Source organism: Anomaloglossus baeobatrachus, chromosome 2 (assembly GCF_048569485.1).
Source record: "Anomaloglossus baeobatrachus isolate aAnoBae1 chromosome 2, aAnoBae1.hap1, whole genome shotgun sequence".
Taxonomy (NCBI): Eukaryota; Metazoa; Chordata; class Amphibia; order Anura; family Aromobatidae; genus Anomaloglossus; species Anomaloglossus baeobatrachus.
In genome coordinates this window covers 315,002,729-315,024,446 of record NC_134354.1, presented here as the reverse complement: position 1 = coordinate 315,024,446, position 21,718 = coordinate 315,002,729, and the positions used below count along the sequence as shown (strand labels likewise).

The 21,718-nt window shown below is 45.3% G+C and overlaps 1 protein-coding gene across 1 annotated transcript in view; it reads right to left on the bottom strand.

Annotated features, from left to right (window-relative positions):
* Positions 1–779: 779 nt before the first annotated feature.
* ILRUN (inflammation and lipid regulator with UBA-like and NBR1-like domains) overlaps positions 780–21,718 on the bottom strand; it is a 205,307-nt gene continuing 184,368 nt past the window's right edge. Inside the window, exons 4-8 of the mRNA XM_075333652.1 lie at positions 19,595–19,706; positions 16,047–16,143; positions 2,341–2,535; positions 1,148–1,222; positions 780–1,063 (exon numbers count right to left, since the gene is read on the bottom strand). Coding sequence (XP_075189767.1) covers positions 1,049–1,063; positions 1,148–1,222; positions 2,341–2,535; positions 16,047–16,143; positions 19,595–19,706 — 494 coding nt within the window. The 3' untranslated portion in view covers positions 780–1,048. The remainder of the gene's footprint in view (positions 1,064–1,147; positions 1,223–2,340; positions 2,536–16,046; positions 16,144–19,594; positions 19,707–21,718) is intronic.

Here is a 21,718-nt window from a genome sequence, read left to right as displayed (position 1 = left end):
CATCACTCACAATCATTATATTACATGTATGCATCTGTATACATGCACCAACCCATCTGCATCCCGCCTTTGGCCTGGTAGTAAGCAGCGGTGGCCGGAACCGTGCTCGTACTTACTGTGGAGTGAGTTGTCGGTGAGGGCACCCATGGGTTGTGGTGACTGATGGTGAGACGGTTAGGGGAGGTGTAGTCCCAGGTGTATGGGAAAAATGGCTGGGGAAGGTGACGTGCCGAGTTGGACCGGCGGTAAATGGTGTACTCACAGTTCACAAGAATTACACACAGAGTCCCGTGTAGCAAACAGGGGTCCCTCCCTCTTGCACTCAGTGTTTGTGTCTTTAACTGGTACATACATACATACACACAGCCACATATATCCATAGTCAACATCCACCGATGCTGCCGATACATGTCCGGGTCCTGGGGGAAATCCTCCGATCTTGTCTTCTTCCCGTAGTATGATCCATTGTGCAGAAGCGCAGGTGAAGTTGCGAAGTACAGTAAGCTAAAATACCTTCCTGACGTCACCACGTTAAGTGACCGCACGTGCGTCACTGGTCCTTCCACTCCCTGTACCTATACGGCGTGAATGCCCACTGGATGATTGCACGGTGATCGGAGGCTTCCCCAGGACACGGACATGGATTGGCAGCATCAGGGTTTTGGTGGACATGGTGAGTATGGATCTAAATGCAAAACTTCAAACAGATCTATTCCTCCAAGCTAAATGCAGTCCTACTGGAACTATTCATGGAGACCACAAAAATGAGGTATGGAAAACTTTTTATTGTCAGTGTTGTCATGTCTACGCCCAAAAACACTGATGGGCAATAATCACACAAATAAACATAAAAAACAATATTTTAAACAAACAAAAAAAAAATATTATCGGCCGCCCTGTTGTTGGGATGCCACATATTTGGCCAGCTGCACTCCGTGCTGCTTAACTGCTGTGGCCAGTGTGCGCTGTGCCGCTGCCAGTGTGCGCTGTGCTGCTGCCACAGTGCGCTGTGTCGCCAGAATCCTCGTGTGTGAGGCCTGAAGGTCTTCTAATGTTGGTATTTCTATGGAGGGAATGGTACAACTTAAAAAGGCAAATTATATGTAGATATATCATTTAGAGGTACATGTTTGTTGTTAAAACTTACGGTTTGGGTGTTCCTCCTCGTCAGGTAAAGACGGGCTGAGGTTCCACCCGAATCCTCTGGCATCACCTTCAGCGGCTAGGGTGAGACAAAACACTTCATAGTACATCATAGCTGGAGAGACTGCTTTATACATGGAGGACTGGAGAGGCTGGCTGCATAATTATACATGGAGGACTATGGAGGTGTATTCTAATATATGATTGGTTATGTGGGACCCTTTATACTCTTTGTAAAGGGGGCTTTACACGCTATGACATCGCTAATGCGAACTCGTTGGGGTCACGGGATTGGTGACACACATCCGGCCGCATTAGCTATGCCGTTGCGTGTGACACCTATGAGCGATTTTGCATCGTTGCAAAAACATGCAAAATTGCTCATCGGTGACATGGGGGTCCATTCTCAAATGTCGTTACTGCAGCAGTAACGTAGTCATTCCTCGTTCCTCCGGCAGCACACATCGCTCCGTGTGACAACGCAGGGACGAGGAACCTCTCCTTACCTGCCTCCCGGCTGCTATGCGGAAGGAAGGAGGTGGGCGGGATGTTACTTCACGCTCATCTCCGCCCCTCCGCTTCGATTGGGCGGCGGTTCATTGACGCGGCTGTGACGTCCCTGTGACGCTGAACGAACCGCCCCCTTAGAAAGGAGGCGGTTCGCCGGTCACAGTGACGTCGCCGGGCAGGTAAGTATGTGTGACATGTCTGGGCGATGTTAGGCGGCACGGGCAGCGATTTGCCCGTGTCGCACAACAGATAGGGGCGGGTACCCACACTAGCAATATCGATACCGATATCGCTGCGTGTAAAGCGGCCTTAAGGCTATGTGGGGGCCATTATTGTATTTTGACAACGAAATAGAAGGGGGACAAAGATACAATAAGGGGATGGGGATGTTTTGTGCTGAGGGAAAAAGGCTCTTTCCTTCAGCACCCAGCTTTCCCATGCTGTGCTATACATCTTTCACTCAGCACCCAGCTTTCCCAGGCTCTGATATGGGAAAGCTGGGTGCTGAGTGAAAGATGTATAGCAGAGCATGGGGAAGCACTTTGCCGAGGACAAGATGGATATCAGAACATAGGAAAGCTGGGTGCTGATAGAGGAATTTCAGATCATGGGAAATCTGGGAGCTGTGGGTAAGATAGCTCTATCGTGTCAAAGTTATATGCCCCTATTTTTAACTTTAAAAATTACCGTAAGGCAAACCTGCTCCGATGACATGAAGTGAGGAGGGAGAGACTGAAGGTGGCTCCGGCTGGTGCTCCGCCTCTGCTGGTGGATCCTGCTGTGGCTCCGGGTCTGGTGTAGGCTCCAGCTGTGGCTCCAGGTCTGGTGGAGGCTCCAGCTGCGTCTCCGGGTCTGGAGGTGGGTCCTGCTGGGGCTGCGGCTCTGGATAAAATTATACCTTGTAATATTTGCACGTGGGGGTAACTCACAATAAGTACTCTTGTGGTACTACTCATGTGCTGTGTCTCATGTGGGTGTAATTACTCATGTGGTACTACTCATGTTAAAGAGCCACCATATACTGGGCAAACCAATGTTAACACTAGTGCTGAGTGGACCCGGACTGTTAGGCTATGTGTGCACATTGCGTACAGTCACTGCAGAAATTTCCGCAGCGATCTGAAGAGCACACGTGCGCTTTAAATCGATGCAGAAATGTCCGTAGTGAAAGCCGATTCCATGCGCTCTGCCTGCAGCTCCTCCCATAGACAGAGCAGGAGCTGCCGGCAAAGCGCAGGAAAGAAGTGACATGTCACTTCTTTTTACGCAGCGCTTCGGCAGTAGCAGAAGCGCTGCGCTCTAAAACGCCACGTGCGCACGGCCCCTGCACAATCTCCATAGACTGTGCAGGGTACGCCGGACGCATGGAGTTACGCTGCGCTGCAAAGCGCAGCGTAACTGCATGGATTTACGCAACGTGCGCACATAGCCATAGCGTCCAGATCCGCAATGTTTATGCGCTATCCCCGGCCGGACCCCATTGACTTATATGGGCACTGGATTACGGCGCAGATCGGACTCTTTTATAAATATGTCAGTGATCCGCCAGCCCCAATATTATTGGACATTCAAACAACTTTAGTTAACACCACTCACCAGGTTGGAGCTGGCTCTGAGAACGGATGCTGGCAATGCGGTTGCTAGACCTGTAACGCAGATCTGAGAGCTTCTTCCTTATTTGTGTAGTTGAACGCTGCACCCCAAATTTACTCAAAAGGCCCCTACTAATCCTCCTCAGCACTGCCTTCTTGTGGAGCACAGGATGGACATGGTGTCCAACACAATCATAATCTCTGCTGTCCACGTTTTTAATTAGATATGTTACTTCTGCCTCTCCCCAAGCTGATGACCGACTTCTAGCTGCCATATTTCAGTAGGCCACAACAACAACATTAGACCCGCCCAACTCAAATCAGCGCCGTCCAATAGAATTCTAACGTCGACGCAAAAGACTTGCGTGACGCAATTGCGACCAAGAATGAAACACCGGGGACGCAGCTGCGTTCGCTACGTGACATGAAATCAGCGATTCTGGCTAGTTTCATGTATTTTTATCACGATATAATAATGTCTGTGTCGGCCATTCTGAATTGTCGGCCATTCTGAATTGTCATTCTGTATAGTGGCCACTGATGCGTTGTCATTCTCTGATTGGCGGCCACTGATGCGCTGTGATTGGACGACTGATGCGCTGTGATTGGATGACCCTGTCTCTATATAAAAGGGAGCGAATTAGCGATTCCAAATGCATTCATCTGGATTTACCTCTGCGTTCCCATCTGAGTCGCAAGTCTGTTCTTTGTGGATCTAAACCATCTACTACTACTTACTTTGCAAGGTATGTTTGCGAGCTCAAATTGAGATCGTAGTTGCGTTCTTGTATTAATTATATTACTTTTTAAATATTTAATAGTATGATATATTATATATTTGTTAATATCAATTCTATGCAATCATGATTGTGTTCTGCATTGTGCTAAGGCTTTTTAGGCTTGCAAGCAAATGGAGGCCTAGGTTTCTATTTGTGTACATAAGCTTTGCCAAGGGCAACCCTTGTTGATTGCCATATTCTTCCAATGCTTGGGCATTTCTAATGTGGTTTATGATTTTTCAGATATGCTTTGCCAAGGGCAACCATTGTGTAGTGCCATGCCTTTCAATGCTAGGGCTTTTCTATTGTGGTTTATGAGTTTTCAAAAATGTTACATGTATTCTTTTGGTAACACTGTTCACTTTTCTGTTTTCAGATGTCTTCTAATAGCCAAGATTTTATTAGAGACTTGCTAGAGATGTATCGCTCCCTGCCCTGTTTATGGAAAATAAAGTCAGCAGATTACAGTAACAGATATAAGAAAAGGGACGCCTATCTCAAACTGGTCGACCTTGTCAAGAAATATAACCCAACAGAAACCGTGGATGAGACCGTGGTTAAAAAGAAAATACAGGCCCTCCGCACAGTCTTTAAAAGAGAATTAAATAAGGTGGAGCACTCATCAAAGTCAGGTGCCGGAACTGAGGAACTATATGTTCCAAAGCTCTGGTATTATGACTTGATGAGCTTCACTAGAGATCAAGAGATTCCTCGTCCACTGGAATCGATGATAACGGTGGAGGAGGAAGAAGAGGCTGAGGTCCGATCACACTCTCCTGTCGGAGATGTAAGTACCTTTTTTTTTCTTACCTATAATTAGCATTTAAACTTTGTATTTTGCATACTGTTGAATGACATTTCTTATCCTGTATTACTTCCCTAACGTGTACCCATGTGCCTGCCGGTTAGGATATCCAATGCAAAAACACAATACTGTACTTGGGTGTTGCTGTAAGTTTTAAAATTATTTTCTGGGTTTGCTTTAACATAATATTTGTCTTCCTTGTGCAGGACCACTTTCAAGCTGTGGACACACCAACAGGTGTGAATGATGCTATCACCATCACTCAACATGTAGATTCTGCCGAAGAACAAAACAGTCAAGCTGTGTGACAATGCTCATCGCGGAAAAGAAAACCCACCACTTCGTCTTCCAGCTCTAATTCAGCAAAACTTATCGCTTTGGCGAACACCATTTTAAATCAAGAAAAAAATAACGCCAAGTGCGGTTTTACACAATTAGCAGATGAAAGACTAAAGCAGCTGGACCCAATACAAAGAAGGCATGCAGAAAGAGTTATGTTTGAGGCTCTAAATCAAGCAGCAGAGGGGAAACTGACGGACAAATCTACCATGTTAGACCCTACTCAATTGTCATACCCTTCATGGAATGCCTCTCAAGAGCCTATGCAAAGCACACCAAGGAGGCTTCACCCACATTATCCCATGGCATCGCAATCGACCCAACATTTTCCGATACCTGGTGAACAATGTTCCTTTTCGGACTCTTATTACCAAGATTTGTAGTTTTTTTGGGTTTTTTTTAATCTTTTAACATGTTTTGTTTGTTTGCTTGTTGCCTTATTTGTTTAATGTTAATAAATATGTTTTTTGTTTTCAAAATTGTTGCTGCCTTTAATGCATACAGCTAGTAGCTGCCCTAATAAGGCTGGGTAATGTGTTGGGTTGAGGTCCGGTCAGTGAAGGGGTGGGATTCAGCTAGGGGAAGATATGGGTAGATTGACTGAAAAATTGGAAAGTTATGTGTGTTGAAAAAATGAGAGGGGGTTTATTTCAGAAAGATAGGCACTAAAAATACACACACATATGGCTTGAACACTGGCAAAAAGTACAACATTTTCAATAATGTCACTCTGATATGCATCATTATACTAACTATAGTCAGGGCAATGGACAATGCGCATGAGTAGTACCACATCAATAGTACCAGCATACAGTGCCCACATGAGACATAGCACATGAGTACTACCACATGAGAAGTACTGCCATACAGTGCACACATGAGACATTGCACATGACTAGGACCACATGAGTAGTATCACCATACAGGCCACAGGGCCTACACACTACAAGATGCACAAAGCTGGCTCACAGGTCAAGCACAAGTGATACTAAAGTCCTGAGGAAGCAAGACCACTACCATAACTGTTAACTTTCACGGTGGCCAGCACCCGGGAGTGGTTTACAGAGACTGTAAGTAAAAACCCGGCCAATAAGAATCACAAATCAAGGGTTTAAAAATAAATACACATAAACACCTAGGGACTACATCTTTATTACTTCCTCTCACCTCTGAAACTATGCTGATCTTCTGTCTTCTTCATGCTGATGCTGCCCGTGCTGTCATAACACGTCAACGCTGCCTTAGTAACCTAACGAGCGGGTTACTATAGCAACGGTGACCAATGAACCAGGAAATCAGAAATTCAAATGAAGTTATCGTACCGGAGCCTGCTCTGATCCGGAGTCGCTGGGTGGTGGCTCAAGCGTCTACGGACCCGGGGGGGCCCGGTAGTCCACTCCGATCTGAAAGGGGGCTGGCACTTTAGGAGACGTAAGTGTACAGCCAGAGTCGTGTTTTTAAGTTTGTGACACCACCCACGACGCACCAGGACACACACCCACACACACAACAACTGCACATATACACACATAGCAGACACACATGGATACACCGAGCACATACATACATAGCGCACACATAGCATAGCGGGGAGAAGGCCATATATGGAGATTTGGTATTCGTAGTAGACAGGGTAGAAGGTGGCGATGGGGTAGAATGTGGAGATGGGGTTGCAGCAGGAGATGGTGTAGGAGAAGGAGAGGGTGCCTCAGCAGGAGATGGTGCAGCAGGTGGAGGTGGGGGATCCGCAGGAGATGGCGTACCAGGAGATGGTGGAGCAGGTTGCGGTGGTGGTACAGCTGGAGGTGGTCCTAGGTATAGGAGAAAACTTCTATTGAGCGGATAACTCCAGGCCTCCATGGCTTAAGCCTGCTGTACACCATACAATTCCGCATACGATTTCGTACTGTACTGCGGTATGAGCTGTACTGAGGTATGCTGTCGTTCAATGCTCCCGGGGTGTCACACACTGCGATGTGTGCAGACTCGGGAACATTGATCAACATGACGTTCAATTTTTAGCTTTTGAACGATGTTCAAGCGAGGACCGGTTTTACGTTTAATCGCAATCGCACATAGCTGTCACACGATACAACACTAACGACGCCGAATGTGCGTCACTTATGACGTGACCCCGCAGACACATCGTTAGATTTGTTGGTGCGTGTAAACCCCTTTTTCTCAAGTATGTTTAACAAACCTTTTCTCTTGGGGTACCAGACACATGGGGACCCCTTGCCTCAAAGTAGCAGACATGCTGCATTCATTGAAAAAACAAGGCACAAAAAGCAATGCCCAATCAGCAAAATTCTTTGATTTAATTTAAATAGAAGATCATATGGCTTGTGCACAAGGCTTCTACTGTCACTTTGATATGCACTGAGATAACAACGATAGTCAAGACAATGGACAATACTACAAACGCGATTACACAGCATGGTTTTTGCAAAGAGGGTGTTGATCAAATGCTAATATATGCAAAGAGAAAATAATCCCATTATACCACAGGAGCATACCAGAAATTTACGTATAATCAAGTTTGCATATCAGACTTTACCAGGGGTAATTAGCTCTTTTTTTGCCACCTTCTCCATCTGATATGCAAACTGTATTTCTAATGTGATTATTTTCTTTTGAATATATTAGCATTTGATCTACACTGTGCATTGCAATGAACAACTTACACGCCTCCATGACCCTATTCCACCACAGCGGGACCATTAGTTCTCTAAATTGTTTTTTGTTTGCTCACAGCAGCCTGGGCTCCTATACAGCATGTTATAATGCTGTATATAACAGCTCTGTGATGGTGATGGCCACAGCTTACAGCCCAAAAAAGTGGTGACAGGTTCCCTTTTAAGGAAACCATAAGTTTAACCATACAGTGGTACCTCGCTAATCGAGTAACCCACTTAACGAGAATTTTGCTTAACAAGCAAATCTTTCTGTAAATTTGTAACCCGCTTTACGAGAAAGCTTTGCTGTACGAGCAAAATTCTCACCGCACACACTTCCGGTTCTGTACATCCACCACACTCTGACCCGCACTTGCAGTCCACACACACACATGTACACGCAAACACACACACACGCACACACATACAGTATTATGCTCACCTTACCTTCCGTTGCACCGCCGGCATCATGGTTCTTGTATTTCCCGGGTACATCGCGACGTCCTCACGGCGAACTACAAGGCCCAGGAGGCATGCGATGGAACGTAAGGTAAGGTGAGCATATAATATAACATAATATGATTATCTTTCGTTTCATCGCCGGCCTCCTGTGTGCTGTAGTGCGCCGGGCCGCTCCAGTCCACGCTGTGTATCTGCATCCATAGCGACGAGGGAGGAACTTCCTGTCACCGCTAAGGAAAGGCAGCGCGCTGGTCAATCAGAGGCAAGCGGCTCTGCCTTTGACGTCAGCGCTCTGGCCGGGAAGTTCCTGCCTTGTCGTTATGGTAACGTGATACACAGTCCGGCCCCGTACCAGAGAACAGCAAGTACCAGAAGACCTGCGATGGAACGGAAGGTAAGGTGAGCATATAATATGTGCATGTGCATGCGTGCATGTGTGTTTGTGTGTGTTTGTGCATGTGTTGAATGACAGAATAGGGGATCAGGATGGGACATTTTAGAAGTTGTGGAACGGATCGTCAGCATTGCAATGATTTCCTATGAGGAATCTTGCTTTGCTGAACGAGTACCTTGATTAACAAGCACAGTCCCAGAACGGATTGTTCTCGTTAAGCAAGGTTCCACTGTATAGTGTTCTTGAAAACGTGAAAGAAAAAAAAAAAACCGTGTCGAAAATCTTAAAAAAAAAGGGTGATCCTACCATTTTTTTTTTTGGGATATTATATTTACCATGTTCACTAAATGGTAAGGCTAGGTTCACACACTGCGTTTTTTTGACGCTGCGTTTTTGTGCGGTTTTTGCTGCAAAAACTGCACAAAAACGCACCCGTGTCAAAAAAACCCGGCAAAAAACGCACGCGTTTTGCTGCGTTTTTGCTCACTGCGTCTTTATGCGTTTTTTATCAGTGAACAAAAAAAAAGGTCTGATGTCATTTCCTTCTTCAATGTGTTCTTCATTCTCCACTAGTGTATGTAGAAGAGCAGACAGCTGCAGAACTACAAGGCTCAGCATACTCCATCCAATAGTGTATGCAGGAGAGCAGACAGCAGCTGAAGAACTACAAGGCTCAGCATGCTCCATCCAGGACTGTATGCTTGAGGGAGAGTCAGGGGGAGCAGACCTACAAGGCTCAGCATCCTCCATCCAATAGTGTATGCAGGAGAGCAGACAGCAGCTGTCGAACTACAAGGCTCAGCATCATCCATCCAATAGTGTATACAAGAGAGCACACAGCAGCTGTCGAACTACAAGGCTCAGCATCCTCCTTCCAGGACTATATGCAGGATTTCTTTGCCCCCCCAAACAAAAAAAATGACGTGGGCTTCGCCATATTTTTGTATGCTAGCCGGGTACAGCAGGCAGGTACGGGCTGCCCCCAACCCCCAGCTGCCTATTTGTACCCGGCTGGGAACCAAAAATATAGGGAAGCACTTTTTTCTTTAATTATTTCATGAATTTCATGAAATAATTTTTTAAAAAAAATGACGTGAGCTTCGCCCAATTTTTGAGTCCAGCCGGGTACAACTAGGCAGCTGGGGATTGGAATCCATAGTGCAGGGTGCCCATGCTTTCTGTGCACCCCCGCTGTGAATTGCAGTCCCGCAGCCACCCCAGAAAATGGCGCTTTCATAGAAGCGCCATCTTCTGGCGCTGTATCCAACTCTTCCAGCTGCCCTGATGCCGGGTGGCTCGCTGGGTAATAATGGGGTTAGGGCTAGCTGTATAGCTGGCCCTAAGCCCGAAATTCATGGTGTCCCGCCAATATTAGACATGGCCACCATGAATTTCTAGTAAAGATAAAAAAAAAACACAACACACAGAAAAATATTTTTATTAGAAATAAAACACAACACAATTAGTGACTACATCTTTATTGAAATAAAGAACCCCCCTCCGCAGTAATCCTGGGTCAAGGGTCCCGCGCCGTCCAATCCGGATCCAATATCATCTGATCGGTTTGCTGGAAGGCAAAGTGATCAGATGATGTGTCAGGTTCTAGGGGCTGAAGCACATCACACATCAGCTGATTGTATAATCGGCTTTTATACAATCAGCTGATGCATCGGTGCAAAAAAAAAAAAAAATACTCACTTATGTGCTGATTACCGGCAGCTCCTGGAGCGATGGGGAGGGAGTCTGGTCCCGTCCGATCGCTGCAGCAGCTGCCGGTAATCAGGGATGACGTCTCCTGACGCATCCGCTGATAACCGGCTGGGCGCCGGCATCAGCCCGAGACTATTTACGATCAGCTGATGCGTCAGGTGACTGCATCAGGTGATCCATCGCCAGGTCCTGCATCCTGCAGGCATACCTACCCGGGGAGACTGCACACACCCGGAGCGGCGGTACCAGTAGGAGGATCTGGGAGCGTGCATGGCACCGGGAGTCTGCAGACAGGTAAGTATAAATTTTTTTTTTTTTCTACTGTTCACATTTGTTTTCGCAGCCGCTTCCACCTCCCGCCCAAACATGGCACCGCACGGCAGCATACATGCACAGGACGGGAGGTGTAAGCGGTGGTGACGGTACCGGGAGGATTCACGCTTCTGTGTTTACTGACAGAAGGAATCCTCTTCCTGTACATGTCACTTTACTACCCACCTCCTGCGTTTATAGCTGCGTTTTTGGTCTTAGAAACGCACCAAAACACACCAAAACGCAGCTATTTGCGTTTCTCATTGCGTCTTTCAACATCCCATTGCACTCAATGGATGAAAAGCGCAGTGGAAAACGCGGGAATAATTGACATGCTGCGTTTTTGTGGCACCACAAAAACGCAGCTGAAAAAAAACGCTGTGTGCAGACAGCAAAAATGAAAACTCATAGACTTTGCTGGGGAAGCAAAGTCATGCAGTTTTCTGAGCAAAAACGCACCCGAAAACTGCGCAAAAACGACGCAACAAACGCACTGTGTGAACTTACCCTTACACTGATGTTTCGGTGTGATGCCTCAGGTTGGTGCGAGTTTGGAGACACCAAACATGTATTGTTTACTCGGGGTGCCGTGACCTCCGATGGTGACGTGGGAAGTTATCGAAATGGCTAGGCGCATATAGCTCTTGCTGACAGATTTTGTCAGAATGAACTATAAGTGGTTAATAGTCGTGGGTGGAACCCTATTACACCCGCGACTACACATGTTAATTGTTGAAATTAAATTATATTTGTGCGGATCGCCACGTCATGCTCACGACAGAAGGTGGCGATTAAGCAAACAAGATCCATGACGTACCCAGTAAGTCATGGGTTGCTCAGGGGTTAACAAAACAGAACCTTGCCAGAGACACTAAACAGCACTCACCACGACGCCTCAGGATGTCTGCCCGGATGCTGGCGAGGAGCTCACTGGACCTGTAGCGCAGGTCCGCCAGCTTCTTATGTATTTGTGTTGTGGACCGCTCCACCCCAAACCTTCGGGACAGGCCTCTGCTGATCATCCCCAGCACTGCCTGTTTATGAAGCATGAGATGCTCATGTTCTGCCTCACAAAAATAATCTTTTTTAATCATCATTCTGATGAGATAATGCACCTCAACAGGCCCCCATGGAGAACAGCGCCTCCTGGCCGCCATGTTTCCACCTCTAAACATAACAGAAAATCAACACCGCCCACCAGACTTCAAAGACGACGGGAGAAACGTCATGATGTGATGTCGCACGAGCGCCCACAAACGGCATAAACCGCGTCGCAGCAGTGATCCCGCTAGCGGTTTGCATATAACAGCCCTGAGTACTCTACTGCGATCTGCAATCCAGAACCTTATCGCTGGAAGTAGAGAAAGTCACCGCCCAGTCATAACGTACTTACGATTACCAATAGGAGCGGAGGGGGCGCGGAGAAGGCAACGTAGATGCACGCCTATATGTTGTTAATCGTTCAATGTGACAGGTCTCAGTGACCAACGATGTTGTTGCACAAGTTGTTTAGGATCAATGGTGCGTTGTTGAAAGGTTTGACTGTGTGACATCTCACCAGCGACCTCTTAGCAACTTACCAGCGATCCCTATCAAGTTGCGTTGTTGGTTGGGATCGCTGGTAAGTTGTTTAGTGTGATGGTACCTTTAGTACTGAAGCCTTATCTAGTCATCTACAATGTACACCTTATGTGGATGTTCACAGATACTGTAGTGTATACTGACAGGTAATTTAGATTGTGAATTCCATTGAGACAATGATAATGATGAATGTAAATTGCTGTGGAATTAATGGTGCTATAAAAGTAAAATATACCTTTGTACTGTGTTAGCCAGTAGATAGCAAAAAGTTGGATAAAAAATAAACCTCAGTGATCCTCAGTGCAACCTTGATACCCTTTAATGACTAACTGAAAAGATGGTTATAAATAGCAAGCTTTCGAGACCACTCAGGTCTCTTCACCAGGTATGGTATAACACAAAATCTGAAGAGTCACATATTTAAACACAACAGGACATAGAATAGAGCAGTAGGTTTCAGAAGTGTTTGGGGGGGGTGGGGGGGTGTAAGGTGTTATTACCTAGATTTCACAGAATTTTTAATAATTGGGTTCAGGTTTTAGCTTAATTAGTTTCAGTGCAGGAATATATTCTATATACATGCGCGCGCACACGCACACACACACACACACACACACACACACACACACAAAAGTATTTGATCCCTTGCTGATTTTTTTAACTTTGCCCACTGACAAATACATGAACAGTGATAGAATATCAAACATAAAATCTAGAAAATCACATTGTATAAACTATATACATGCATTTGCATTTTTCAGAGAGAAATAAGTATTTGATCCCTCTGGTAAACAAGACTTAATAGTTGGTGGCAAAACCCTTGTTGGCAAGCACAGCAGCCAGACATTTTTTGTAGTTGATGATGAGGTTTGCGCACGTCTGGAGGCATTCTCTCACTGGTAAAATTAACCTACCCTTAAAATTATAGACTGTTCATGTCTGGGCAAACTTACAAAATGATGCAAATACTTATTTCCCCCACTGTATGTGTGTGTGTATATGTGTGTATATACAGTGCCTACAAGTAGTATTCAACCCCCTGCAGATTTAGCAGGTTTGATAAGATGCAAATAAGTTAGAGCCTGCAAACTTCAAACAAGAGCAGGATTTATTAACAGATGCATAAATCTTACAAACCAACAAGTTATGTTGCTCAGTTAAATTTTAATAAATTTTCAACATAAAAGTGTGGGTCAATTATTATTCAACCACTAGGTTTAATATTTTGTGGAATAACCCTTGTTTGCAATTACAGCTAATAATCGTCTTTTATAAGACCTGATCAGGCCGGCACAGGTCTCTGGAGTTATCTTGGCCCACTCCTCAATGCAGATCTTCTCCAAGTTATCTAGGTTCTTTGGGTGTCTCATGTGGACTTTAATCTTGAGCTCCTTCCACAAGTTTTCAATTGGGTTAAGGTCAGGAGACTGACTAAGCCACTGCAACACCTTGATTTTTTCCCTCTTGAACCAGGCCTTGGTTTTCTTGGCTGTGTGCTTTGGGTCGTTGTCTTGTTGGAAGATGAAATCACGACCCATCTTAAGATCCTTGATGGAGGAGCGGAGGTTCTTGGCCAAAATCTCCAGGTAGGCCGTGCTATCCATTTTCCCATGGATGCGGACCAGATGGCCAGGCCCCTTGGCTGAGAAACAGCCCCACAGCATGATGCTGCCACCACCATGCTTGACTGTAGGGATGGTATTCTTGGGGTCGTATGCAGTGCCATCCAGTCTCTAAAGGTCACGTGTGTGAGGAAAGAGTTAACCTTTTTCACTGCCTTAGAAAAATAATAGAAATTCATTCTCCCTGGCAAGACCGAACCAGACTTATTTGCGTAATAAACTGTGAGACCAACCTCAAGGACGCAGAATGTTTTGACTTAGAGACGACTGAAAAACATCTTGTTATTGGAGTATAAGTCATTATATTAATTTCTCTTGCTGGGAATATGTAATTCACGCCTTTAATGAATATGTATGTTGCATAGTTACGCCCTAATCAACTTTGTATAACTTTGTAATGTAAACAAAATAATACAGTTTTCTTTTTGGGAGCCGCACGTCTCCTAGCCTTTACGTGTATAACGGTGTCTGCCTGTTTTCATTGAAGGCTAAAGGGAGGGCAGAGGGGGGTCACCGGTACCCTCTCTGCAGTCGGACATCGCTGGCAACAGCTGTGACCGTTAGGTCAACCTAACACGTGTGTGGTTGGCACCAAAGATCTCGATCTTGGTCTCATCAGACCAGAGAACCTTGAACCAGTCTGTCTCAGAGTCCTCCAAGTGATCATGAGCAAACTGTAGACGAGCCTTGACATGACGCTTTGAAAGTAAAGGTACCTTACGGGCTCGTCTGGAACGGAGACCATTGCGTTGGAGTACGTTACTTATGGTATTGACTGAAATCAATGTCCCCACTACCATGAGATCTTCCCGGAGCTCCTTCCTTGTTGTCCTTGGGTTAGCCTTGACTCTTCGGACAAGCCTGGCCTCGGCACGGGTGGAAACTTTCAAAGGCTGTCCAGGCCGTGGAAGGCTAACAGTAGTTCCATAAGCCTTCCACTTCCGGATGATGCTCCCAACAGTGGAGACAGGTAGGCCCAACTCCTTGGAAAGGGTTTTGTACCCCTTGCCAGCCTTGTGACCCTCCACGATCTTGTCTCTGATGGCCTTGGAATGCTCCTTTGTCTTTCCCATGTTGACCAAGTATGAGGGCTGTTCACAAGTTTGGGGAGGGTCTTAATTAGTCAGAAAAGGCTGGAAAAAGAGATAATTAATCCAAACATGTGAAGCTCATTGTTCTTTGTGCCTGAAATACTTCTTAATACTTTAGGGGAACCAAACAGAATTCTGGTGGTTTGAGGGGTTGAATAATAAATGACCCTCTGAATAAACTTTTCACAATTTAAAAAAAAAAAAAATGAAATAATATTCTTTTTTGCTGCAGTGCATTTCACACTTCCAGGCTGATCTACAGTCCAAATGTCACAATGCCAAGTTAATTCCGAATGTGTAAACCTGCTAAATCTGCAGGGGGTTGAATACTACTTGTAGGCACTGTATATATTTGTACTGTTAGTTCTTACCCTGTTTTGACAAATTGATAAAAATAAATAAGATGTAGATGAGGCAGTGCAGTCTAGACACCACATTACAAGTGTGTCCCGTTTCATACTTTAATTTCCTGTAAACCACTTTAGTTTCTCAGATTAAAAAGGAAGTAGTATGGTAACACAAGACCACCGCGTCTCAATTGGAAGGAAATTTCTTGGCGTATGTTCAGACAAAGATGCCTGGATGAAACTTGTCCCACAACACTGGCTAGGATGAATCTGTCTAGATGTACAGTGGCTGATATCTTAGGTATAGTAAGGGACAGTTATGTGGTTACAGTATGGCACTACTATTTAGTCACTCTGTGCTGGTCATTTCTTGAATGCACATGTAATAACCTCAGAAGTTACAAGGGCCATGAGAAAGTTCCACCGAATATTTTTCTCTCGCACCATACATTTGTGTCTCGTTACCTCCCTACTTCTGGCACAGTCTCAGCTCTGTAAATACAGTCCTTGCCCTCCGGCTGAATGACGCAAACTTTCAGTTTAGAAAGGTAAATAGTTGGAACATGAAAGTTCAGGGTTGGAAGAACTTTCCTGAGGGCGAGGCTAAAGTAGTAATTCTGCTTTAGTATGTGAAATGTAAGCTGACCTATACACAAATAGATCAGTGTTGAATTAGCCACTTACCTGTGTTGGGGTATACTCTGGCGTGGGAAATTTGGTGTAATTATATCTGCTGCTGTCCCATATATTTGAATGGGGATTCTTCAAGTCCTTGCATATGCTGCAAAAACAAGGCCATACAGGTGTATGCAACTGGATTTTCATTACTGGATGATATATTACTATCACTGTGAGACCACTTTCACGTTCAGTATTTTACAACAGTATTTGTAAACCAAATTCAGAAATAGAAACATCAGAGGAAAAGTATAACAGAAACACGTGCACCACTTCTCCATTTTTCCGCCACTCCTGATTTTGGCTTACAAATACTGAGGTAAAATAATAAAAATGTGAACGTGGCCTGTGACACTACACCAGTGCCTCCACCCTGTGCCAATCATTGCACTGGTTGCCCATCCTCTACAGAGTACAATATAAACTTATCATTAACCCACAAAGCCCTCAACAGTTCTGCCCCACCATATATCTCGTCCATCATCTCTGTATGATACCAGTGTTACCATTCTGCAGCTGATCTAAGATTAAAATCATCCATATTCTGAACCTCCCGCTTCAGTATCCAAGACTTCTCATGTGCGGCAAATGTTTTCTGGAATCCGCTACCCCGGAGAATCCTATTTACACAAGCCCCCAACATTTTTAAGTATGCTTTAAAAACCATATCCATTTAGACACGCTGATCAACCTCAGTTCACTAATTAATTCTCCCCTGTCACTCCTAAATTTTCTCAGAGTCTAGTCCCTCTTATTCATCTATCTCCAGAATGTTCTACCTGTTGTATCACCCCCATTTTTCCCTTCCCATGACAGCACCGTACATGAGTGTATCCACTCCCAGAAACAGGAAACCTTTCTGAAATAGAAGGGGTGGCACCTCTCCAAAGCCCCAGTGTGGTTTCCTGTTCCTGGAAGGTTACCTGGGGAAATTTCTCTAGCTGATCGGGTCTCGAGGGCCCTGGAGGTTTCCGGGATCCAGGTGTCACGGAGCCGCGACAGTCGCATGTGCGGCCCCCTTCCTCCATGCCCAGCATTGCATGAACCGGGGTTTTCCTGAACAACAGTCGGTCAGCGAATCCACATATATCCTAGCAGGATTTGGGTCCCGGCTGGGGTTAGCTCCTGGAGCAGTGACACCGTGGCCGCTTCCGGAGATCGGAAGGAAGAGCCGCAGACACCGCCACACACCAGAGAAAACACATGGCCGTGTGTGCAGGCGCGAGCCCCACTACCACTTTCGGAGACGTGGGGGCTCATGGGAGCGGAAGTGACAGTGCACGCCAGGGATGGCGTTACAGGCCACCTCCTAGATTGGAGGTTGCGCCTGCTGTATTAAAAAAAAGTTGGAGGAATTTGAAACCTGGGCATCCGGACAGCGTTCTTGCAGTGGACCTCTAAGATGGAATCTCACACAACAACCAGCAATGCTTCAGAAGATCCCAGACCTGTCCTACTGTGGTAGCTGCCAGGGCTCACAGGAAGGGTACGTAGACGTCTTATTACGAAGTCTGACACTGGCTTTCTCGCTCTATCCGTCCCCTAAAAACCCTGTAGGCCAAAAACCCCAAAAGAATAAAAAAGAGAGGAATGTGTGCTCTGCAAAATGCCCTGCCCAAAGGACACGACAAAGTCTTGCATAGAGAGGACTGTGTCCAGAGCAGATATTTTTCCTCAAAAAAAAAATATACAATGTGTGTATATATGTATCATATATATATATATATATATATATATATATATATATATATATATATATATATATATATATATATATATATATATACACACACACACACACCCCCCGTATTTTTCGGACTATAAGACGCACCGGACCATAAGACGCACCCTGGTTTTAGCGACGGAAAATAGGAAAATAAAATTTTAAGCAAAAAATGAGGTCATGACACACTGTTATGGGGCGAGGATCTGCTGCTGACACTATTATGGGGGTAATGTCCCCAAATGCTCTACTAAGGTACCCCATCCTGGTAATGATCCTCCTGCCTTGTGTATATATTTATGTCCCTCATCCTGGTATAGCCCCATCTTGCTATATACTGCATCCTGGTATGTGCTCCCATCCTGCTCATATACCCCCATCATCCTGCTCATATACCCCCATCATCCTGCTCATATACCCCCATCATCCTGCTCATATGCCCCCATCATCCTGCTATATGCCATCATCCTGTTCATATACTCCCATCATCCTGGTATATACCCCCATCATCCTGCTCATATACCCCAATCATCCTGCCCATATACCCCCCATCATCCTGCCCATATACCCCCATCATCCTGCCCATATACCCCCATCATCCTGCCCATATACCCCCATCATCCTGCCCATATACCCCCATCATCCTGCTCATATACCCCCATCATCCTGCTCATATACCCCCATCATCCTGCCCATATACCCCCATCATCTTGCCCATATACCCCCATCCTTTTTATATACTCCCATCATCCTGCTCATATACCCCCATCCTGCGGCACACACAAAAAATAAACGTTTACAGTCACCTTTCCTCGTTCCACGCAGCGTCGCTCCTCCTCCTGTCTGTGCCGGCAGTGCTGTTTTGAGCCGGTCACGTTCCCTGCAGCACTGCGATGTCCTCCAGTCTGCCGGCGCGGCTGTGAAGACACACGAGCGCACAGCGATGACGTCATCGCTGTGAGCACCGCTAGTCTCCAGTCCACACAGCGCGGCCAGAAGACTGGAGGACATCGCGATGCTGCAGGGGAATGGTGAGTAGATTGATTCACTGCACGCCGCGCTGATGATTGATGATGATGCGCGGGGGGCAGTGAATACAGCCGCACATGATCACTCCAGGCTGTAGTTGCCAGGGGTGATCACGGCCGGCTGTTAATTATGTGTGCGTCCCTGCCCATCATCCCGCCCACCTATCAGCCCCGGCTTCAGCGCTGAGAGATGGGAGGGAGGATGGGCGTGCATATGTAATGAGCGGGCCCACGTGGTCACGGTAGGCGCTGCTGCAGCCTGCTCGTGCCCCCGATGACCCGCTCCACCGCAGCACCCTCATTCCCCGCAGCCATGCCCTACATTCAGACCATTAGACGCACCCCCCACTTTTCCCCAACATTTGGGGGAAAAAAAGTGCGTCTTATGGTCCGAAAAATACGGTATATACATTTTTTATATATATATATATATATATATATATATATATATATATATATATATATATATATATATATGTATATACATACATACACACACACACTCACATATATGCATATATATATGATTTTTTTCTGGAAATTATGGTAGAGAATAAGTATTTGGTCAATAGCAAAAGTTCATCTCAATATTTTGTTTATATATATACTAGCTGTACTACCCGGCTTTGCCCGGGTTAATAACTGCTGTTAACATAAAACATAAAAGCTTTTATTACCACGTCCGAAACGCGTTAAGTTTTTCCCTGTACGATATCCTTGTGCATGCTTTTTGGCTGACTTTTTAAGAAGAATATTAATAAAGGACTTAAGATATTTTTAAGGAAATTGTGCCGAGTCCATACCTTCCCCTTTTTTCTCCTGCATTATACCGGCGTGGACTGACCGGGGGACTCTGAGCACCCAACTGGTGGATATAGCAGTGGATGACAGGTGAGCTGTTAACCCCTTCCTTCACTGTTAACAAAATAGAATGTATTAACAAAAATGTATTCTGCACACAAAAACCACAAAACAAATAGATAGAAATGTAATTATAATGTCTGTCTCCCCCTCTGTATATATCTCTGTCTCTTTCCCTGTCTGTCTCAATCTCTTTCCCTGTCTGTCTCTTTCCCTGTCTGTCTCTTTCCCTCTAGGAACAAAATTGATTGGTAAATTGGAACGCGCGATTTGCCCCCAACACTTTTCGTTTAACTTTTTCCCCATTATGCAGATAGGGGAAAAATTGATTGGTAAATTGGAACGTTCGGGGTTAAAATTTCGCCTCACAACATAGCCTATGATGCTCTCGGGGTCCAGACGTATGAGTGTGCAAAATTTTGTGGCTGTAGCTGCGACGGTGTAGATGCCAATCCCGAACATACATACATACATACACACACACATACACACGCCTGGGTTAATAACTGTTGTTAACAAAATAGAATGTATTAACATTCCCGGGATAGAATGTATAAATAGAATGTATTAACGCCCGGGATAGTAACTGTCTCTCTGTTTCTTTCCCATTCTCTGTCTCCCCCTCTGTATATATCTCTCTGTCTCAATCTCTCTTTGTCTGTCTCTTTCCCTGTCTGTCTCTTTCTCCGTCTGTCTCAGTCTCTTTCCTTGTCTATCTCTGTCACTTTCCCTGTCTGTCTCTTTCCCTTTGTCTATTTCCATGCGTCTGTCTCTTTGTCTGTCTCTTTACCTTTGTCTGTTTCCGTGTGTCTGTCTGTCTTTTTGTTTGTCTCTTTACCTGTCTGTCTCTTAACCTCTCTCGTTCCCTCTCTTTCCCTGTCTGTCTCTTTCCCTGTCAGTCTGTCTCTTTGTGTCTGTCTCTTACCCTGTCTAGGTCTGTCTCTTTCCCTGTCTGTGTCTGTCTCTTTCCCTGGCTGCATTGTGACACGCCAACATTCCATTTAAGGGCGTGGCTGCGCATTCTTCTGAAGTTCTAGCTGCACTGTGGCTCCCAGCTCCATTCGCTTTAATGGAGACAGGTTTTTTGGTGAATAACTGTAAAGCGCGGGGTTAAAATTTCCCCTCAAAACATGGCCTATGACGCTCTCTGGGTCCAGAAGTGTGAGTGTGCAAAATTTTGTGGCTGTAGCTGTGACGGTGCAGATGCCAATCCCGGACATACATACATGCATACATACACACACACATACATACATACATACACACATTCAGCTTTATTACAGATATAAATATATATATATATATATATATATATATATATATATATATATATATATATATATATATATATATATATATATATATATATATATATATATACATATAAAACACACTGTATATACAGTATATATCCTTTGTTGGCAATGACAGAGGTCAAACGTTTTCTGTAAGTCTTCATAAGGTTGGCACACACTGTTGGTGGTATGTTGGCCCATTCCGCCATACAGATCTCCTCTAAAGCAGTGATGTGTTGGGCCTGAATAGTATGATTGGCCATACTTTCCGGCAGAGGACACGGGGAAACTCCTAAGAATAATAGAGCTACCATAGGGGTGGAATCCCCGAATTTGCAGCGATCAAAGACCCCATGTTTTCCAATCTAGAAGAGCGCAGCTATACGGTCTTCCTGGTGCATAAAAACCTGCTGAATTTATTTGTGAAGGAAAACCAGTCAAGAAGGTGTCAGTCCCCCAAATTCAAAAAAAGGAAGTGCCCCTTTTTGGAAGAGTTGTGCCAATCTTGGAAGAAAGCACTTACCCTCGTTGGTCTTGTGGTATGATTGTCGATTGGGGTGCGAGAGGTCCTGGATTCAGATCCTGAGCAGAGCTCATGGACTGTCAGCCTGTTGGGCTGCAACCAATGCTTGGTTGTAATGCTGAAAGATGCCTACCTGTGCTCATTGGAGGTGGAGCCTCAGTGTCATCTTTTACGGCCAAAATAGACGCGGCTATAGTAAAAGTCTCGAAAAGCAAAACAAAAAAAACCAAAAACGTGGCCTTGGCCTT